The sequence below is a fragment of the Cricetulus griseus genome, chromosome 2, assembly GCF_003668045.3.
Source record: "Cricetulus griseus strain 17A/GY chromosome 2, alternate assembly CriGri-PICRH-1.0, whole genome shotgun sequence".
In the NCBI taxonomy this organism is placed as follows: domain Eukaryota; kingdom Metazoa; phylum Chordata; class Mammalia; order Rodentia; family Cricetidae; genus Cricetulus; species Cricetulus griseus.
In genome coordinates, this window is record NC_048595.1 from 373,316,537 (window position 1) to 373,337,856 (window position 21,320).

General features: G+C 46.6%; 1 protein-coding gene and 1 pseudogene across 1 annotated transcript in view; both read left to right on the forward strand.

Annotated features, from left to right (window-relative positions):
* Positions 1-21,320, forward strand: part of Iqank1 (IQ motif and ankyrin repeat containing 1) — a 31,215-nt gene that overhangs the window by 8,090 nt on the left and 1,805 nt on the right. Inside the window, exons 3-6 of the mRNA XM_035440685.1 lie at positions 11,010-11,143; positions 11,357-11,521; positions 11,588-11,779; positions 11,848-11,973. Coding sequence (XP_035296576.1) covers positions 11,010-11,143; positions 11,357-11,521; positions 11,588-11,779; positions 11,848-11,973 — 617 coding nt within the window. The remainder of the gene's footprint in view (positions 1-11,009; positions 11,144-11,356; positions 11,522-11,587; positions 11,780-11,847; positions 11,974-21,320) is intronic.
* Positions 13,361-13,484, forward strand: LOC113834532 (annotated as a pseudogene).

Consider the following 21,320-nt stretch of genomic DNA (forward strand, 5'->3'; position numbering starts at 1 on the left):
TGACAATCCTCCTCAGCAGCCTGCACAGCACCTTCCAGCACTAAGAAGGCAAGCCAGCGGGGAGGGAGCTTCCAGTCCAGCTCCAGCTTGATTTATCTGTGTCCTGTGACCACAATATATGGTATCTTCAGCAACAGGTTTTTAATTTTCTCTTACTTTATTAACCTGTTTGTATGTGGGTGTATGCATGCCACAGCCCACATATGGAAGTTAGAGGACAACTTGTAGAAGTTAATTCTCTCCTGCTATTTGGGTTCTCAGGATCGAAATCAGATTGTCAGTCAAGCCCCGCTATCACTGGCCACATAAGAGTTTTTTTTGATTGTTTGTTTTGTTTTTTTTTTTTGGCGGGGAGGAGGCATGGTTTCTCAGTGTAGTCCTGACTGTTCTGGAGCTCACTCTGTAGACCAGGCTGGCCTTGAACTCACAGAGATGCACCTGCCTCTTGAGTGCTGGGATTAAAGGTGTGTACCACCACTACCTGGTGGCTATATTTTTTTAAATTTAAAGTTTGTTTCATCTGCTAATAACATAGGCCATTATGATTTCTGTTTAGTGTGTGTGTGCATGTAGGTAAGCTCATTTTCCACAGTGCGTGTGTGGAGGTCAGAGAACAACTTAAGGGAGTTGGTTTTCTCATTACACTGTTTGAGTACTTTTGGATGCTGGGAATTGAACTCAGGTCCTCATACTTGGTGGCAAGCTTGTGCCCTTACCCACGGAGCCACCTCACTGTCAGCCCCACCACCACTTTCTTTTGGTGACTGTTGTTGAAATACTTTTTTTGTAGGGAATGGAGGAAGCTCTAAACAAGTGGAGTTCTGAATGGATGTGTGTTGTTGGCATGAGCACAGCCATGACAAGAACCAAGGAAGACCCATGGGAAATTGACAAAGCCTAGCCCCATGTCCATCAGACTAGGGGATGGCAAAGCTTCTTCCTGTGTTCTATGTATGAGTGTGTGTGCAAAGGCACATTGGTCAGTGTGTGTAAAACTATCGTCCACAGGGCTGCAGAGATAGCTCAGCGGTTAGGAGCACAGGCTGCTCTTCCAGAGGTCCTGAGTTCAATCCCCAGCAAACACATGGTGGCTCACAACCATCTAAAGTGACATCTGGTGCCCTCTTCTGGCCTGCAAGCATACGTGCAGACAGAATACTGTATACATAATAAATAAACCTTAAAGAAACAAACAAACAAGCTAAAACTAGAGTCCACAGCGTCGGCCTCCTGGTCTTTACGGTCTGAGACTAGCTAACCCCTCCTCCCAGTGCTATACATAATGAGCACAATAAACACACCAAGGTCCAGGTTGCAGCACTAGTAGGTGGAGCTCCATCAAAGCGCAACTACTCATCTGTGTGTGAAGCTGCACAGGGCATGGCACCTTTTTCTACAAGTTTATTTTCATCTACCTGTGTATTTGGATCTAAAGTAAGACTTGGTGACATATATTTAGATCATGTGATTTTATCTATTCTTATAATTGCTCTTTTTAAAATTGTACTATTGTAGCTCATATTAGCCTCAAACTCATGACCTTCCTGCCTTTGTCACCTGAGTTTGGGAGATACAGGCATATGCCATCATGCTTAGCTCAAACTCTTATGTGTTTGAGTGTTTTGCCAACATGTATAACTATGCACCAGGTGTTCGGTGCCCATGGAGTCCAGAAAGGGTGTCAAATCCCTTGGAAGTAGATTTTCCAGTGGTTGGGAGCTGCCGTTGTTGTCTGGGCGCTCGGGATTGAACCTGAGTTCTCTGGAAGAACAGCTAGTGCTGCTCCTGAGTTCTAGCTTTTGCTTGGAGAATTTAGAGAGCCCCACACAGTGGCTACATATTCCTGTTGCGATAAATCTTTCCACCAAAAGCCGAGGAGCCCCACCGCCACATGTACGCTTTATGCCAGCTGCCCGCTGGGGTAAAGTTTTGGATACTTTACACTGTTAAGTCTTAATCCTCTTTTAGACTAAAAGGGGAATTGTAGGGGAAGCTGTAGCCACCCCTACCTAGGGGCTGACTACAGGTGTGTCTGACCCCGCCTGTGAGGGTGTGGTCAGGGTGATGTAGCGTGAGACCTGACCTGGTCACGTTCGGTTTCATTTTCGGCTTTCTGTACAGACTGCTGCTGCGCCGGCTGGCTAGGTCGCTCTGTAAGTAAGCCTTTTCCCTATTAAATACCCTTGTATTTCTACCTGGCTCCGTATTGGTAATTTCCCGCTTTATATTCCCTCCCACTGAACTCTACCCCAACCCTCAATTTACATTTGTACATGTGACCCTTTAACAACATGAGTTGAAATGATATGAGTCCACTTACACACACATTTTCCAAGATTTTCTGCCATTTGCTGGATGGGGCGGCACATGCCTGCAATACCAGTACTCAGAAGGCCAGGCAGGAGGATCAAGAGTTTAAGGGGCTAGGCTATAAAATGAGACACTGTCACAAACAAACAAACAGAATAAATAAATAGGAGCAATTTGAAAAAAAAAAACCAGAAAAGCTGATAAACAACTTTTAAAAGGTGTTTTCCTTTTCTGTTACTATGATAAAGTACAACACAACCAAGGGAACTTATAGAAGGAAGAGTTTCTTTTGGCTTCCATTGCAGAGCTAATGGTCTACATAGTGAGCTCCAGAACAGCCAGGAGTACACAGAGAGATAATAACACATTATCACAAAAAGTCCAACGTCTCTTTTGAGACTCAAGGCAATCTCCTAATTATAACCCTTGTAAATTCAAAAGGCAAATCACATATTTCCAACACGCAAAGGCATGGAATATACATTACCATTCCAAAAGGGATGAAAGTGTGTAAAGTGATGACATGACTTCTCCAAGGTATGGTTGAGGGGAAGGTTTTGATTGTAGCTGTGAGGGAAGACAACAGCCGGAGGCGGCGTCTGGAAGAGTGCAGAGCAGGGCGAGAAAGTGATACACTAAACATGGCCAGCAGGGTGAACAGGGCCGTGAGAGGACAGAGAGACAGGGAGATCGAGAGACGAAGAGAGGGGGGCCCACGAGAGCCGAAATGGCAGAGTTATGTAGGAATGAGAAGCTCGGGGAAGGCAAGGGTGAGCTGGTGAAGCCTCGGGTGGGGAGTGAAGGGAGGGGATGCCGGCGTGGACTGTTAGGTGCTGGGGCCCGTGGGCCAGCACCTGCTTTGGTATGCCAGTAGACACTGCAGCTAGCCTGTTTTGGACTTGACATTGCAGCCTCTTGGTTGATGATAAAGGATGAAGTAATCTCTTCTTTACCTGTTTCTTAGCTGAAATTAGGGTATCGTGGAGGTGGGGGGGGGGCAGGAAGACTGGAAAGCCGGTCAAAGGCTTGGAGTGAGAAGATGACCTGGAGCTGGCTGGCTGCAGACAGTTTCAGAGCAGTTTGCAGGCTGCAACTATTGGAAATCGGCTGTGACAGACATAGACCAGGAACAGAAAGTGAAGTTAAGGAGTTTAAGGGGAAAATCTTTACCCTGAGTATACACTTGAAACTTCCAGGCCTGTGGTCTTGATTGTTGGGAGTGTGGAAGCAGAGGAAGAAACCCCATCCTCGGGGTTAGGCAGTAGGTGGCAAAGCTTAGTCTGTTGACTGACAGGAGTCAGCTTGACCTGTGACACTCTTTCCTACATCAAGCGGGCTGGGTATATAAATCAGACAGATATGTTTTCAGTATGATGAGAAGCATGTTTTGTTTATCAAAACGGTTTCTCTGTGTAGCCTGGCTGTCCTGGAACTCACTTTGTAGTGAATTCCAGGACAGCCAGGCTGACCTCGAATTCAGAGGTCCACTTACCTTCACCTCCACTATATCTAGCTCTTAGTTTTTTCTTTTAATGTGCATTGGTGATTTGCCTGTGTGAGGGTTCTGGATCCCCTGGACCTATAGTTACAGAAAGTTGTGTGCTATCATGTGGATGCTGAGAACTGAACCTAGATCCCGTGGAAGAGCAGCCAGTGCTCTTAACTGCTGAGCCCCCCAGAGAAGCACTTTTAAGGCTATACTTGGAAAACAACCAAAGAGAATTTAAAATTTTGAGCTTGTGACTATGATAATCACAGTCAGTGTTTACCAGAGCTAGGTTAATAGCTTATCAGACTCCTTTGATTAATATTATAATGCTGGACTTCTGAAGTCTTAATATAACCATAGCATAGAGAGGGAAAGAAATCTGAAACATTTCTCATTTTTCAAATACTTAAATCACTTCCTCAGACCTTCATAACTATGCATTTACACATCTTGAGTCACTCTTAGACCCTTGCAACCTACTTAAGCTTTCTCATCCTCAGACCTTTCAACTTTCATTTACATCCCTTAAATCGCTTTCTTAGACCATCACACAAAGCTCAACCCTTTTCTTTTTCCATTCAGTCATTTACAGGAGACAAAAGTGGTTGGTTACTGAGAGCAGTCATTGCAAAGCAATATCCTTTACACAAAGGAATGGTAAAAACCTGTTTGTGAATTTATCCCTTTTCCTGTGAGGTCTGCCAGCAGGGTGGACTATCTGTGAGTCCTATTTTTACATATGAAATGGACTGATCAGGCAGCTGCACCCTTGGGTAGCAGAGAGCTGGGTGCTTGTTGATATTAAACTGATAAAGCTTCAGTTATTCATCAATATCATCAGAGACCTGAGAAGGATAAATTAAAGCAAGAATTATAATCCAAATTGTCTCTGTATCAGTTAAAATGAGACTTAGCTGCTACCCAGGCAATTACCCTAGGTTGCCTCATGGTAGTAATCTTAGTGGTTTCAGTGGGGACAGTTTGTCAGTTTGACTGTCACACAGGAGAGCATTAGCCATTAGCTGCCAGACTCAGAAAGTCTGAGAGATTTTCCTGTGGAGAAGGAACTCAGGAAAACTAACCTACCTGGACGAAGCCTATAGTCAACCCAACAGTGACTACAGTGTGTGCAGGGCCTTGGCAATAGGCAAGGCACAGGGCAGTTCTTTTCACACAAGTTAGTATTAACACAACACAGGTGAAGTAATCCATGCCCCTACTCTTCTTTGGAGACCTAAGGGTAGCCACTAGGTGCTGGCATTTCTCTTTATCATGGGAAGCTTTTTGTTGCGGTTGCTGCTGTTTTTGAGACGGGGTTTCTCTGTGTAGCCCTGACTGTCCTGGAACTCACCCTGTAGACCAGGCTGGCCTCACAGAGATCTGCCTGTCTCTGCCTCCCCAGTGCTGGGATTAAAGCTGTGTGCCACCACTGCTTTTTTTTATTAAACACTTTAAATACCACATTTGGCAAACCTCTGGGGTGTTTTAAGGACCATCTGTTAAGGATACCTCATTTTAAACAAACTTTACTCATTTTTAAGTTACTTGTTTTAGGCTTTACCTTGAAAAGATATACAGGAGGCTAAATAATGCTTGTCCCTATTATGCTTAGCATGACTATGAGCATATTCTGAGCACATTAAAGAGTCTGATCATTTATAAAGTACACATCTGCCTGCCCAGCTAGATTTTTTTTAAGTTTTAAACTATACCTGATGAAATTACAAACCTGAGATAAAAGCCAGGCAGCATTGGAGCATACCTTTAATCCTAGCACTTGGGAGGCAGAGGCAGGCAGATCTCTGTGAGTTTGAGGCCAGCCTGATCTACACAGAGCGAGTTCCAGGACAGCCAGGGCTGTTACACCAAGAAACCCTGTCTGGAAAAAACAAACAAACAAACAAACAAACAAGAAAACAAATGATAAATGCTAGGGAAGAAGTTGAACAAAATGGAACCCTTATTCATTGATGGCAAGAGTCCTAACTAGTACAGCCACTAAACTGAAACTAAAAATAGAACTACCCTCTGTCCAGCCATACCACTCCAGGCCACAGACCTGCGTCTTACCACAGGGACACTTGCCCAGCCATGCTCACTGAGGCTCTATTATCCCCGGCAGCTAGGAAATAGAATCTGCCTAGATGACCATTAGATGATGAACAGGCAATGAAAATGTGGTGCATATACTCAATAGAATCTTATTCAGCTGTACGGAAAGATGGAATCTGTAAGAAAGTGAGCTAACCCAGGTTCAGAAACAGGTCTATTCTCTTCCACCTTCTAATTAAAAAGAATTTAGATTATTTTTGTGTTCATATGCGTTTCCCCTGTATATACGTTTGTGTACCACATGGTGCCTGTGGAGGTCAAAAGAGGACATCAGAACCGCTAGAACTGTGGGCCACCATGTGTCCAAATCTGTGTCGTCTGTAAAGGCAGCCAATGCTCTTAACTGCTGAGCTACCTCCATAGTCCCTACCTTCTCATTTATGTGGAAGTGGCTATTTAAAGCCAAAAAACTTGAAAGAGGGGGAAAAGACACTTCAGGTTGTGGGGAGAGGAGGAATGAAGCACAGGTGATATGAAAATGAAAGGGGAATACTGGGGGGTGTGTAAAAAACTTAAATGTGGAGAGGACAGGAAGGGAGTGGGGAGAGGAAAAACCAAAACTGAGGTTGTATGAAAAAGCCACAAGGCCTTCTCTATCCCTCATGTTCCCACCCCCTTCCCCTTCCTGCTGCCCCCTCTCCAGTTTACCCAGGAGATCTTAACTATCTTCCCTTCCCGGGGCCCTCCATGTGTCCCTCTTTTAGGGTCCCCCTTTTAGATATCTTGATAGAGGGAGCCATTATGGGGTTAGGGAGAAACCTGGTGCTAGAGAAATTCCCAGGAATCGGAAAGGATGACCCCAGCTAAGACTCCTAGCAATAGCGTAGAGGGTACCTGAACTGGCCTTCCCCTTTAATCAGATTAGTGACAGCCCTAATTGTCATCATAGAACCTTCATCCAGTAGCTGATGGAAGCAGATGCAGTGACCCACATCCAAGCACTGGGCTGAGCTCCTGGAGTTCAGTTGAAGAGAAGGAGGAGGGATCATATGAACTAGGGGGGGTCAAGAGCATGATGGGAAAAACCACAGAGACAGCTGACCCAAGTTGGTGGGAGTTCACAGACTATGGACCATAGCTGAGGAACCTGCATGGGACTGAACTAGATAGATACTCTGAATATGGGTGACAGTTATGTGGCTTGATCTGTTGGGGCCCTGGCGGTGGGACCAGGACCTATCCCGGGTGCATGAACTGGCTTTTTGGAGCCCATTTTCTATGGTGCGATACCTTGCTCAGCCTTGATGGTGGGGGGGGGGTAGGGGAGTGGCTTGATACTGCCTCAACTTGGTATTCCAGATTTTGTTGACTCCCCAAGGAAGGCCTTAGAGGGAAGAAGGGTGGGGAAGGTGGAGAAAGGGGAGGGAGGGGGAACTGGTTGTAAAATGAAAAAACAAATTTAAATAAAAAAGAACAGGGTAACCTACTCTTTAAAAAAGGAAGGAAGGAAGGAAGGAGAGAGAGAGAGAGAGAGCCAACAAGGAAACTGATACTTGGTAATGTAGTTTAAAACCATCATTTCCTTTTTTTAAGAGTTTGAATAGAGACCCCCAAGTGGTTGAAGGTGCTTCCAAGAGCTATAGATTGTTAAATGAAAATTCCAGTGCCAGGAGTGGGCTACCACCCAAGGACTTGTAGGTTAGGGAGACCCCTGAGGCTCCCACAACAATATATGCAAATGCCACACAGATGACTGTCCACCGGAAAAAGATGGTAAGAACCGATTGCCAAAAACACCATATTCTCTCTAAGGACACAGATAAATCAGGCTGGAACTGGACTGGAAGCTCCCTCCCTGCTGGCTTGCCCTCTTAGTGCTGGAAGGTACTGTGCAGGCTGCTGAGGAGGATTGTCACCAATAGTCTCACACGGCTGTGGACACTAACTGTGACATGGCTGACTGTCCAGGAAAGATGTGTTCACTGGTGCAATAGCGGCAAGTCTGTTGTGGAGTAACCAGCTGTTTTCTGGTTGGATTTGAGGCCTGCTCCACAGGAAGGAGCTCACATCTGGTATTGTAAACCTGGCCAAAAGCCATGGCTGGTGAGGTCATGGACCCTAGCAGGGAAGCTACTGCTGTTGTTTTGGTAAATGGGTGTGATGTGACTAATTGTGTTTACGCATAGGTGAGTGCTGCTGTCAGCTTCAGTTAGTATTTTAGTCACAGTTGTGCTGCTGGAAGGAGATACCATGACCAAGGCTATATATATATTGAGGGCTGGCTTACAGTTTCAGAGGGTTCCTTCATTATCATCATGGTGGGAATCATAGCAACATCATCATAGCAGACAGACCTGGTCCTGGAAACATAGTACATCCTGACCTGCAGGCTGAGAGAGACACAGGGCCTGGCCTGAGCTTTTAAAACCTCAAAGCTCACCCCCCAGCCACACTCTTCCTCCAACAGGGCCACACCTGCTCAAAAAGGCCACACCTCTTAATCCTTCTAATCCTTTCTAAAAGGTCCACTTTCTGGTGACTGAGTATCCAAATATAGGAGCCTATGGGGCCCATTCTTTTTTTTTTTTTTTTTTTTTTTTTTTGGTTTTTCGAGACAGGGTTTCTCTGTGTAGCTTTGGAGCCTGTCCTGGCACTCGCTCTGGAGACCAGGCTGGCCTCAAACTCACAGAGATCCACCTGCCTCTGCCTCCCGAGTGCTGGGATTAAAAGCGTGCACCACTAACGCCCGGCCATATTGGGCCCATTCTTATTTAAACTACTACAGTTAGAAAAGTTTTGTTAAAAAAATGAAAAGAAAAGAAAAGAAAAGAAAAGAAAGAAAAGAAAAGAAAGGGTTTTTTTGTTTGTTTGTTTTGGGGATTTTTTGAGATAGGGTTTCCCTGTGTAGCTTTGGAGCCTGTTGTGGAACTTGCTTTGTAGACCAGACTGGCCTCAGACTCACACACATATGCCTCTGCCTCCCGAGTGCTTGGATCAAAGGCGTGCACCACGACCGCCCAGCTGAAAGAAAAGTTTTTGTCGTTGTTTTGTAGTGGGCAGCAGTAACTGTAGAGACTTCTAACTGGTCAAAATGCTGAGAAAGTGTTCACCCAATGCCCAAGCCATAAATGCCTGTGTTAGCCCCTTCAAGGCTCAGGGCACGTCATAAAAGAGAGGGCAGAAAGAACATAAGAGCCATGAGATGAGTGAGATGCTGTGTTGTTCTCATATGCTATTTGTGTGTGTGTGTGTGTGTGTGTGTGTGTGTGTGTGTGTGTGTGTGTGTGTGTGCGCGTTTGTGTGTGAATTTTAATTTTAGTTCTCATATAATCTGATAGCTGCATAACAGCCTTATACACACATTCGTCTTTGTATTTATATTTCATTCTTTCATGACGCTATGAGTCTAATCTGTTATAGCTTCCTTCTGTCTGAAGCCTGTCTTTTGTATACAGTATATGTAGTATATGTACTACTGCTATTTGTTTTGCTTTTTAAATACATTTATTGATTTTTTGACTATAGCCTTGGCACCCCACCACCCACCCACCACCGCCCAGTTTTGGCACTTTTCTCTAGCTCTCTGGTTTTGGGTGCTTGCTTTTTTTTTTTTTTTTTTTTTTTTGGTTTTTCGAGACAGGGTTTCTCTGTGTAGCTTTGGAGCCTATCCTGGCACTCTCTCTGGAGACCAGGCTGGCCTCAAACTCACAGAGATCCACCTGCCTCTGCCTCCCGAGTGCTGGGATTAAAGGCATGGGCCACCAACGCCTGGCTGCTTGCTTACTTTTGTATTTACCATTATTGAAATTCAAAATGCATTTCAGAGCTGTGACTTGATGTCTTTTGTTAGCTTTCAAAACTCTTCCAACCAAACAAAATGCCTTCAATCCCAGCACTCAAGAGACAGAGACTGGTGGATCTCTGTGAGTTCAAGGTCCACCTGGTCTACAAATTGAGTTCCCAGGATAGCCAGAGATGTTGCACAGAGAAACTCTGTCTCAAAAAACTGTCTTCCAAAGCTGATGATCTATTATTCCAGTTGTATCCATATTAGCCATTTTCTTTTGTCTCTTTTTCCAAATATTTTACTTATATTCTATTGTAGGTTACCAATTCTACCTTTGGCTCTTTCTATTACACTGTTACACTTAAGCACAGTCTCTTCCTTCCACTGTCTGCCTCTGTTATGGACTTTGTTGTCGGTGCTGTGCTGTTTTATCTTCTGCCTGGTTTCTGCTCTATGCTGTCCCTCGACTGGGTCACCTGGAACCTCCCCTCTGCAGAGCCACACCATACTGCACACTCTTCTTGCTCCTGAATCTTGTCTTCTGTTTCTTTCTTTCCACGAACTGACTTATCTTTCACTTATCCTGGTGGTCTACTCAGCCTGTCTTGGAGTCCCTGCTAGATAAGATTTTCATCTATGTTTTGTGCAATAGGCATTATCTGGATACCTTGCTTTTGTTTGTATCTTCTAGCACTTGAGCTGCTGATCTCACTGTGTGCCCCCATCCCCCCCACACATACACACGGGAAGAGACAAAGAGACCTAGTGGAGTGTAGTAGTGCCCCTGAGTTTACTCACCAGTGATGGTGCCAGGCCAGCATGGAGACTCCTGCAACATGGCCTGAATATGTGTGTGGCTGTGGCACGTTCTAGACTCATACCCTCTTCTGGGCTGTGGGCTGAGACCATTTGAGCCCTCTCCCCTTTCCAGGCAGTTTATGGCTTAGCTGCAACTGCCACGCTTTGAGGATGTGTTGGGCCTCTGGCTCTGGTGTGTGAGCCCTGAGGACCAGTGGCAGTTTACTGTCCTTTTCTCAGATGGCATCTTAGAAGCTGCAGATTTCTAGTGATTTTCAGATCCTGGAGATGTGGACTTCCTGCTTCAGCCTGGACACACTCCTTCCCTGGTTCTACTGAGGGAGCATTATTCTGACTCAGCCGTTTAGGACTTTTTATCACTGTTGACAGACACACTGTCTACCACAGAGCCCTGGCTGGTTTCAAACTACTGAACTCAGTGGCTGCTCCTGAGTCTCGGGAGACAAGCATGGTCACTGCATCGGGCTTTGTGCCTTCTGAGAGGCATTCAGGTCCTCTGTATGGCTAACAAGGAGGACTGGGGTCCAAATCTCTCTACTCTCCTCACTCCAGCCCCAACCGCCCAGGACAAAGCCGCCACGATCATCCAGTGTGCCTTCCGGCAACACCTGGCACGAAAGGAGCTGGCGCGCCGTGGGCAGGAGCGCCAGAAGTACCTGGATGAAATGGAGAAGCTGCAGAGAGAGGTGAGCAGGGTCTAGCCACAAGACCCTGGGTGCCAGCACCCGAGGAAGAGGGAAGGTCTGGACAGAGTGTGAAGGGGAGCAGTGGCCTTGGGTTTTAGAGGGGACCTCAAGGTTGTGGACATGATGTCTGGACTGCACAGTGACCGTGAGCTGCGGATACTGAGGCAGTGTTCTGGCCTGCTGGGGCCGGTGACCACGGACCATGTCTTGCAGGCCTACCTGGCCTTGGTGCGCCGGGAGCAGGAGGCGGCGAGGCGGCAGCGCGAGCAGGAGGAGGCAGCAGAGCGAGCGCGGCGGGAGGAGCTGCAGCGCCGCCACCGCCTGCTGGAGGCCGCCTTCGATGGGGACCTGGGCGAGATCCGCGCGGTGCTTAAGGAGGTCCGTGCGGCCGCAGCGGGTGGGCGGGAACGGGCGGGCGCCAGGGTGACACTGCCCTGCGTCCAGGTGGATCAGCTGCTGACGCGCGAAGGCGTGGGCCAGGACGAGGCGGGCAAGGCTCGGCGGCTGCAGAGGCGCGTGGCCATGGTGGAGTGCGAGGACAGCCACGGGAACACGCCTCTATCGGAGGCGGCGGCGGGCGGGCAGCCCTTGGCCATCCAACTGCTGGCGGAGCTGGGTGCCAGCCCCAACAGCAAGGTGGGCGCGGTGCGAGCGGCGGCGGCGTGGCCTGGTCCCCACACGTGCTCAGGGAGCCCCTTCCGCAGGGCGCCTTCGGCCGCACACCGCTCTACCGGGCAGCCTTTGGGGGTCACCTGGAAGCCGTGGAGGTGCTTCTGAAGCTCGGAGCAGACCCCAGGGTGTACGCGGATGACGGGAGCACTCCGGAACAGGTGTGGCCCTGGCATGCACATCCCTACTCCAAAGGTTTCCCGTGTGATGGTGCGCATCTGTAACCCCAGGCAGGACTGGGCAAGTGGATTGACAGGAGTTCCAGGCCAGAAGCCTGCCAGAGAGACACTGTCTCCTAAGGAAAACAAATAAATGTCGACAGGATTCAGGGATCCCTAGGTTCTGCATCTGGTTCCATCTCACCAACCATTTCTGAACAATGGTTGTTGTCTGCCAGGGGCTACCTTTTGTCCTTTGGCTCCTTCTAGCTCCTCCAGTGCTCTGGCTATCCCAGGATGCAGCTGCTGTGATAGACTAGCAAACAGTCCTGTGGCCTCACAGGTTGGCCAGGTATCACAGGTGCTAGGCAACTTGAGATACACTGACTGGTTTGCTCTCAGTCTGTTCCTGTTTCTTTCTGCTCAGTCAGTGGAACAGTGCTGTGGTCCCCATGCTGACCGCTGGGAACATGGGGGTCCAGGAAGTCACTGGTGAGGCTCCCTCAATGTGGGGGCAGCTCTGAGAAATTAGGCCAGGAAGTGCCTCTACCTTCTATTTGTTTACACACCACACACACACACACACACACACACACACACACACATACACACACACACACGTGTGGACAGAGAACACACACACACACACACACACACACACACACACACACACACACACACACACACCCCTACTTCATAGCCCATGTTGGCCAGGAACAATCCTGATCCTTCTGCCTCAGTTCTTTGGTCACAGGTGTTGGGTACCACACCAGATCTTACCTTTATTTCCTTTACGTCACCTGAATTTAAGCTAGTTACCCCATATCTCATACCTAAAATTGAAAGTGCTGCCAAAATGGTGGGATGGGCATCAGGCCTTTTGGCAAACATTTGCTTCTGCACCCCTTAAAGGGATACCAGCCTCAGGCCCACTCCCAGCTTGGCTTCCTCCGGACACTTCTCAGAGCTTAACCTAACCTCCTGGGATAACAGGTAAAGTTACAGTACAGCAGGATCCTGGGAGAGTGCCCAAGAGTCAGTGCCTGGGGGGCATAGAGGGACAGAGGACTGTTGGGCAGCCACAGGGCTGGCAACTAGGGAGCTGTGATGACAGGGAGGTGTCCTAAATCTTAGCTGTTAGAAGGACACTCATCTCAACCCAAGGTACCAGAGCCGCTGGCACCCACAGGCCAAAAGATGAGTTCTGACCTGAGTCTCATCCTGACACAAAGTCAACTCAACGGATATAAGATTTCAGCATGAACAATGAACCACTAAACCTTTCAGCATAGGGAAAGATCTTTGGGCCTTAGGGCACGTTGGAGCATTCTTAGATACCACACCAAGAAGACAAAAGAAAGAAATGCTGGTCTTCATCAAGATGAAAAGCATACTAACCTGTCAGGGGAGACATGGTGATCACAAAGGTGTTTTTCAAGAGTGAAGTTTATCCACGGCGCTTCGGATGTGCTGACCCCTGCGATTTCCCCAAATTCGGAAAATGAGCTGCATTCATATTCCCCCCCCCCAAGAAAAAAGGAGGAAAGAAGGAAAGGAAAGTGTCCCTTCACAGGACCCTGACAAGAAGCTATGGAGAGAGACTGGTCACAGATTCTACACCTGACCAAGGACGATGCCCTGGGGCATATAAGCAAATTCTATCCCAACAGCAAATGAATGTGTTGTCCCTGAAGAGGACATGATGACTGCAGAGCAACACAGAACAAGGGTGTCCTGTGTCAGCACACACTGTGACAGCTGAAGTGACCAGAGGGGTAACCCAGTGCCAGAAGGCTGTAGACAAACCGGAGTCTTTACAAACATAGACACGGGCTCCTCCCTCTGCAGACTTTGAAGACATAAACGCACTATGTACCTCAGCAGTTATGTTCTTGGGTTCTTAGCTCAGTGAAGTGAAGCTGTGTTCACATAGTAATGTCCATGGAAGCTTGCATGGTAACAGCCCCAGACTGGACACACTCCAGATACAGATACCCTTTCATGGTGAAAGTTGGCACACCCATAGCTTGGACCACCTTTCAGCCACAGAGGATGGCAAAATGACAAAGACAGAAGACAGATTGATGATTTTTACAGGTGAGGAGGGGAGGACAGTGGCCCGCTGAGGTGGTGAGTACAGAAGCTTGCACTGACTGAATTAACCAACTCGTTCTTATGCTTGCTGCAGGCATCAGTTAGCTGCAGTAACTTGCCACATGCCGTGTTCTGTGTCTTCCTTTCGATTAGCTCAGTCTGTGTCCTGCCACTTCATTAACTTATTAAACCACTGATCTGCTCATGTGACAGCCGTCAACTCGCCACATCACCCTCTTGTGCTCTTTTGGTTTCCGGTGATTACAGCTCTTCCGCCCACAGGCCAACCCTCACAAGTTTGTGAGCTGTTTCCACATGCCAGAAGGTAGCAGCCCAGCTCTGCAGGGCTAGAGATAGCTGTCAAGTTCCTTGACAAAATCTTGACACATAGTTCTCAACAAATATTCTTTCAATAAATACCCATGATTTATTTAAGATCTGAACTTTCTGGCTCACCCAGATGACTGTCCACATGTACAAACATTTACCTGATCATTCATCGCTCTGATTACCATGCATCCACTCGTCTACCAACTCTTTGAATTTATATACATCTTGGACCTTATTTTATAAGATATGTAGCATAAACTGGGCATTGAATGAATCAAACTTGTGTGTGTGGCTCTGTGGTTCACCACAAGAAATGCCCAGCAGAAGCAATATAAGGGAATGCCATTTTGCCAGAGCACTACCCTCTCTGCCCAGGGAACTACATGGTGGGTTTTACAGGGATACTTTTCTTACTTCTCCTGTCCAGCCATTTACTTCATATTTAAATCACCATTCATTCATTCATTCATCCATTCATTCACTCATCCATTCAGTTGCCCGCTATCCATTTTTTAGACCCAAATGTCTAGACACTGTAGCTTAGTCCTACTGTTTAGTGTCATCTGCACATGAGTTTATGTGGCATTGTTCTTCTGGCAGCTCTTGTCATAAACTGTCTGTGAGATCCAGTCTTTTGTACAGAGCTGTAGTTTATCTCCTTTCACTGGTGTAGAGAACTTCAGTACATGAATTTTCAGTTATTTGATGCAGATATGGCTGCAGTGTGCTCTGAGCATCCTAGCCATGTTTCCTGTGCATACCCACACCTTTTCATGGCTGCAGCAGCCCATTCACTCCTCCAGCAGTGCCCTGCAGTCCCACAGCTCAATATTCATTCCCATGCTGTGATCACTGTAAAATTTTGAAGACTTGTGGTAGATATCATTGTTGTATTAGTTGCTTTTCTGTTGCTGTGATAAAATACCATGATCAGAAGCAACTTAGAGAAGAAAGAATTCATTTAGCTTATGGTTCTAGGGGGGTAGAGTCCACCATGGGGAAGACAGGTCATGGCAGGAGGTGCAGGAAGCTGGCTGATCACATTTTCATGCACATACATAGGAAGGAGAAAGAATAGGAAGTGGGAAGAGATTATAAACCCTCAAAGCCCACCCCCAGTGATGTACTTCTTCTAGCAAGGCTCAGCTTCCTTGGAGGTACGATAACCTCCCCACACAGTGCCACCAACTAAGGAGCAAGTGTTCAAATGCATGAACCTATAGAGGACAGCTCTCCTGCAAGCACTACATTTTGTCCCTGGCCCCAGAGGCTCATGGACATCTCACGATGCAAAATACATTTATTCCAACATCGAAAGTCCCCGTAGTCTTTCACAATCCCAACATCATCCAAAGTCTCCGGCAGTGAGGGCACGGTGCATGTTTTGTGAAGGGGCGTCTTGGGAGACTCCCACGCTCAGGAAGGAGTCAAGACTGAGAACTACAAGTATGTTAACTTGAAGGTGGTGGGCAGGATGGTTGTATGGTGAGGTTTTAGATGAAGAGGCAGATACCGCTCTCTGAACTATTGAAAGCCCACTGTGAACTAGTTCACCAATAAGGCAGATCAGATTCCAGTTGGATGGGCAAACAATCAGCAAAATGTAGGATGAAGGTCCAATGGACGTGCTCCAGCCACTGCTACTTTATTCCACACTGTTGTTATAAACCAAAAAGCATTCTTAGTTAGAAAGCTGCAATTTGGTTCCCGCACACCCTGACAACTACACTGTAGTTTTCTCTACTTTTCATTTCCCTGTCCCTATTCCTTTCTTGAACATAAAGTACTTGGTGTATATGCACAAACACACTGCACCTTTTTTCTTAAACTAAACAGCCAGTGTTTTGTTTTGGTTGACCTCAGATGGAGATGGGCTGGAAGATAGTGGTTCTGTGAAAATATCCCCTTCTCCGTTAGTGGAGTGCTCATTCAGCTCTTATCTTTACAGTCCAGTAAGTTATTTTGCTCTAATTGTTTTAACAAAATAACAACAACATAAAACTTACATACCTTCTTCAGTTGGAGAATTTTAATGTTCTTCATTTATCATCATAAAACCAAGGACAATTTTGTAACCTTTCCGTATGTAGCTGTTACATGTAGGGTAGATCTTTGAGTAGGTGTAAATTATTCTTGAACAACATGTTCCTAGATAGTTTTCACTTCAACCCAAGCATCTTGTTGTTTAAATAAGCCTCTTGCTTAAAGACAAAAATGGTTCAAAATCTCTTGTGAGACTCAAGGCAAATTCCTAACATGACCCACTGTAAAAATAAAAAAAAAAATGACATGCTTCCATTATACAATGGCAAGGACTATGCATTGCCATCCCACAATGGAGGAAAGAGAGCACAGTGAGGAGATGCTGGAGTAAAGCAAAACTGAAAGCCAGCAGGGCAAACACAAATCCTGCAGTTCCGTGTCTTCTTTCTGGAACTTTAATGTCAGAGGCTTGGATGACTCCACCACCTTTGCCGACTGCAACATACATCTCTCTCTGTCTCTCTGTCTCTCTGCCTCTCTCTGTGTGTCTCTGTCCCTCCTTCCCTCCTTCCCTCCCTCCCTCCCTCCCTCCCTCCCTCCTTTCCCCTTTCTCTCTCTCACTGGTTCCACTCCGTATATGCAGTTCTTGGCAGATGTCTCATGGCTTTGGCATCTCCTCCATCTTCAGGTCTCCACTGCAACCCAGGCCTCACCATCACGGCTTCATTCATTGACCTCTCAAAGCTCCCTTGCAGGGACTTCGACCCTGGCATACATTGCCTGGCCTCAGAAGCTCTCAAATCATGGAAGAAAAAAATGCTTAACAATAGTTATACAACTTGATGAATGACTGTCACAGAAATGACACATAAAACCAAATTCAGTGGACTGTGAATCTAAGGGGAAATTCTAGGGCTTGCCATGGTAGCGCACACCTTTGATCCCAGAACTCAAGAGGCAGAGGCAGAGGGATCTCTGTGAGTGTGAGACAAGCCTGATCTATATGGTGAGCTCCGGGACAGCCAGGGCTACCCAGAGAAACCTTGTCTCAAAATAAAACCAATAAATAAACAAACAATGTGAGGGAAAGGTCTTTGAGTCTGGCTGTGAAAAGGTTTAAAGAGATCCCTGGAGCACTATCTAAAAGGGGAAAAAAGCTTGCAGACATCCCATGAGGAAGTCCAACTTCAGCTACTGGTAACATCGAGAGTTAAAGGCAAGAGTTATATGTATATAACTCTTACATGAGAGATAGCTACAAATATCTACACCTCCAGGAGGGAAATAAATCAAACAACCCCAGAGAGAAGTAGAAACTCACTTGAAAAGATTTCTTTAAAAAGATGTCTTCTGGGCTGATGAGTTGGCTGCGTGCTGACCATCACCAAGCCTGACACTGTGAGTTCGATCCCTGACATTCACATGGTGGAAGGAGAGAACGAACTCTCACAAGTTGTCCTCTGGCCACACACACACACACACACACACACACACACACACACACACACACACACTAAAATAAACAAATGCAATGCAAATATACTTAAAAAATATCTAGATCAGGCATAGTGGCACATGCCTGTAATCCCAGCACTCAGGAGGCTGAGGCAGGAGAATTGCCATGAATTTGAGATCAGCCTGGGGTACATAGCAAGTATCAAGCCAGCCAGAGTTTCAGAGCAAGGCCCTAGATAAAAAACAAAAAGAGCCAAAATGGCCAATAAGCATAAGACAGTTTTCTCACCAATATTAACAACGAAATACAAGTTAAAGTCATAACTATTACAACTGGTGTGGTTAGAATGAGAATTGATTGTCCCCATAGGTTCATGAATTTAATACTTGGTCCACAGTTGGTGTTGCTCAATAGCTTGAAGCAGAATGAGTTTGTGTTCAGGGTCCACTGCAGGGGTCACAGGAGCTTCTGTTTATTGTCATCTTTTGGGGCACCTGATGGACAGAGTAGCCACCATCTTGAATATCACCTTTCTTTGTCCCAGAGGAGAGACATCCAAAACATTTAGTTCACACCACCTGCTGCTCGTTGAACAGATCTGGCCATTTGGCCCCTGCTGACCTTGAGTTGTCAGAAGGAGTATCCTCTGACCTGTCTAGAAAGTAGAAGGAACATGTGCAGTGGCTAGCACTAATAACTACCAGTTTCGCCCTCTTCTCTTTGAACTTTTTTTGGTTTGTCACGGATATATTCTCCTGACATGCCTTCTATTTTACTAGTTTTTTCTTCAGCTGTATGCCCCAGTAGTTAAGTATTTAAACTTTGTTGTTAATTTTGATTATTTTAACTTCTAGAAACTTCAATTTTTTTGTGAATATCACCACAATTTATTTATTTACTTACTATGTATACAGTGTTCTGTCTGCACACCAGGAGAGGATATCAGATCTCACTATAGATGGTTGTGAGCCACCATGTGGTTGCTAGGAATTGAACTCAGGACCTCTGGAAGAGCAGCCAGTGCTCTTAACCTCTGAGCCATCTCTCCAGCCCATATTTTGTTTGTTTTTAAATCATATCATATTTAGCCGGGTGTTGGTGGCCCACGCCTTTGATCCCAGCACTTGGGAAGCAGAGGCAGGCAAATCTCTGTGAGTTCAAGACCAGCCTGATCTACAAGAGCTATTTCCTGGACAGGCTCCAAAGCTACACAGGGAAACCGTGTCTTGAAAAACCAAATATATATAAACAAAGTGTACCATATTTCACTGAGGGTTCAGCACTGCTTTGCCATATGCCAGGATCCCAGCAGCCTGAGGCCACCCTGTCAGCTTCAGGGCTTTGAAATTCAGCTGAAGTCCCCATGACAACCCAATTCTGGGTCCTTAGAACTTCCATCCAAAGCAAGCATTTAAGCTGGGTGTGGTGGCACATGCCTTTAATCCCAGCACTGGGAGGTAGAAGCAGGTGGATCTCTGTGGGTTCAAGGCCAACCTGGTCTATACACAATACAGCCAGGGCTGCATGGCAAGATCTTGTCCCAAAGCAAAACAAAACAAAAGCAAGCATTTAAAATTACATATTTCAGGGTTGGATGATGGACCTTAGTTGACAAAGTTCTTGCCTAGCGTGCATGATGCCCTGGGTTTCATCCCCAGTACCAGATATACCAAGCATCGCACATGCCTGTAATCCTAGCACTCAGGAGATGGAGGCAGGAGATGAGAAATTCATGATTATCCATGGCTATATAAGACTCTATCTCAAAAGAGGTCATATATTGAGGCTGGAGAGATGGCCCAGAAGTGAAGATCACTGGCTGCTCTTCTAGAAGACTCAGGTTCAATTCTCTGCAACCATCAGTTGTTAGTCTTCAGTTCCAGGAAATTTGAATCCCTCTGCGCATACTAGGCACACAAATGATGCCCAGATATGCATGTAGGCAAAACACCCATACACATAAAATTAAATTAAATTACAAAGCCACCTAAGGAACAGGGAACAGCATTTTAGGATAGGGGACAGAAAGATTGTGAAAGTCACAGGATCAGGGAGTTTGCTCTGAGATTGTGTCTCCTAGGAATATCAGAAGATACACCCACACAACACCACGACTACCCAAACATGAGCGGATCAAGGACAACAATAGACATGCCAGTGGGGACAAGGAAAAGCCCAGGAGGCCTCAGTCCTACACAGAGAGCTACAGGCAGCTAAGGAAGGCTGAGAATGGGAGAAATAGTCTTCCCCAGGGAAGAGTAAACCAACTGGCTATCCAACACCAAATGGTCAGCCCTGGAACATACTTATGAGTGACACACAGACTGAGCGGATTGGACTTAGGAATATGTGTACATGCATGTAACAACAGCCAGTGTAAAAAAGAGGTCATGAAGAAAGTAAGGAGGGGCAAATGGGAGGGCTTGGAGGAAAGAAAGGGAAGGGATAAATGACACGATCTCAAGAAGTCATATATTCATCCATAAATTCCTTCAGTTAGCCACTCAGCTGTCTGTCCATCTATGCACTTCTCTATACATTAATTTATCTCTCCACATGGCCACCTTTCCTATCTCCTGTCCATCCATTTACGTCAGTGCATTCAGAAGCACATCAACAGAGCATTCATTGCTTCACCCAGCCACTGGACTGACAAAATGTGTGTGCTAGACAACATTCTAGGATAGGTGCCCAATGGATAGTCACTCTATATGGTATAGATACTGTGAGGAAATGTGGGAAGTGGAGCAAGGTAAGGGGCTGTGTCACCAGGGTGGACAGGCGGGAAGTGGTGGTTTTCAGAGAGGTGCCCAGGGTGGATCCCTCCAAGGAAGTGTCATGGAGGAGGATTTTAGAGGTGAAGGCCTGGATGCTATGATGTCCAAGGATGGAACTGATCAAGGAGGATACTGGACAAAAAGTGTCAGTGTCCAGTGGACCAGTGTCATCTGATGTCACTCAGCACCAAGGGAGCTCAGAGCTGTGGAGGGCAGTGATGGCAGCGAAAGGCCCAGGCAGCCACTGGTGCTGTCTTAGCTGAGGCTTGTAGCAATTGGGTGTTGGTTAGTAGGATATGAAAAGCAGGCAGTCTCTGAATTTCTAAAACTAAATCTGGCCTGCATGTAAAGCAGCTGAATCTGAAAGATTATGTGGTTGTCTCTGTTGGGCAATGAGCTAATATGAAGCAAATGAGATGGGGCCAACAGACAGGGGTTGACCATCAAATGGGTGTCCTTCAAATGGGTCAGCCATGTCCCCACTCTTACAGTGTCTCCCAGTCCTCCATCTCTCTTCACCTTGACTTTGCACAGCCAGGCGAGGAGAGTGTTAGGGTTACAGGTGTACACCATCATACCCAGGTCTTTGTGGCTCTTAGGGGCAGGTAGACAGCAGATGAGAACAGCTCCAGACAGCTGTGTCTGTGCCTGTCGTGTGGGGAGCAGAGAGGCCATGGTGGCTTTGCATGAGTGGGCAGATGGAGAGGAGC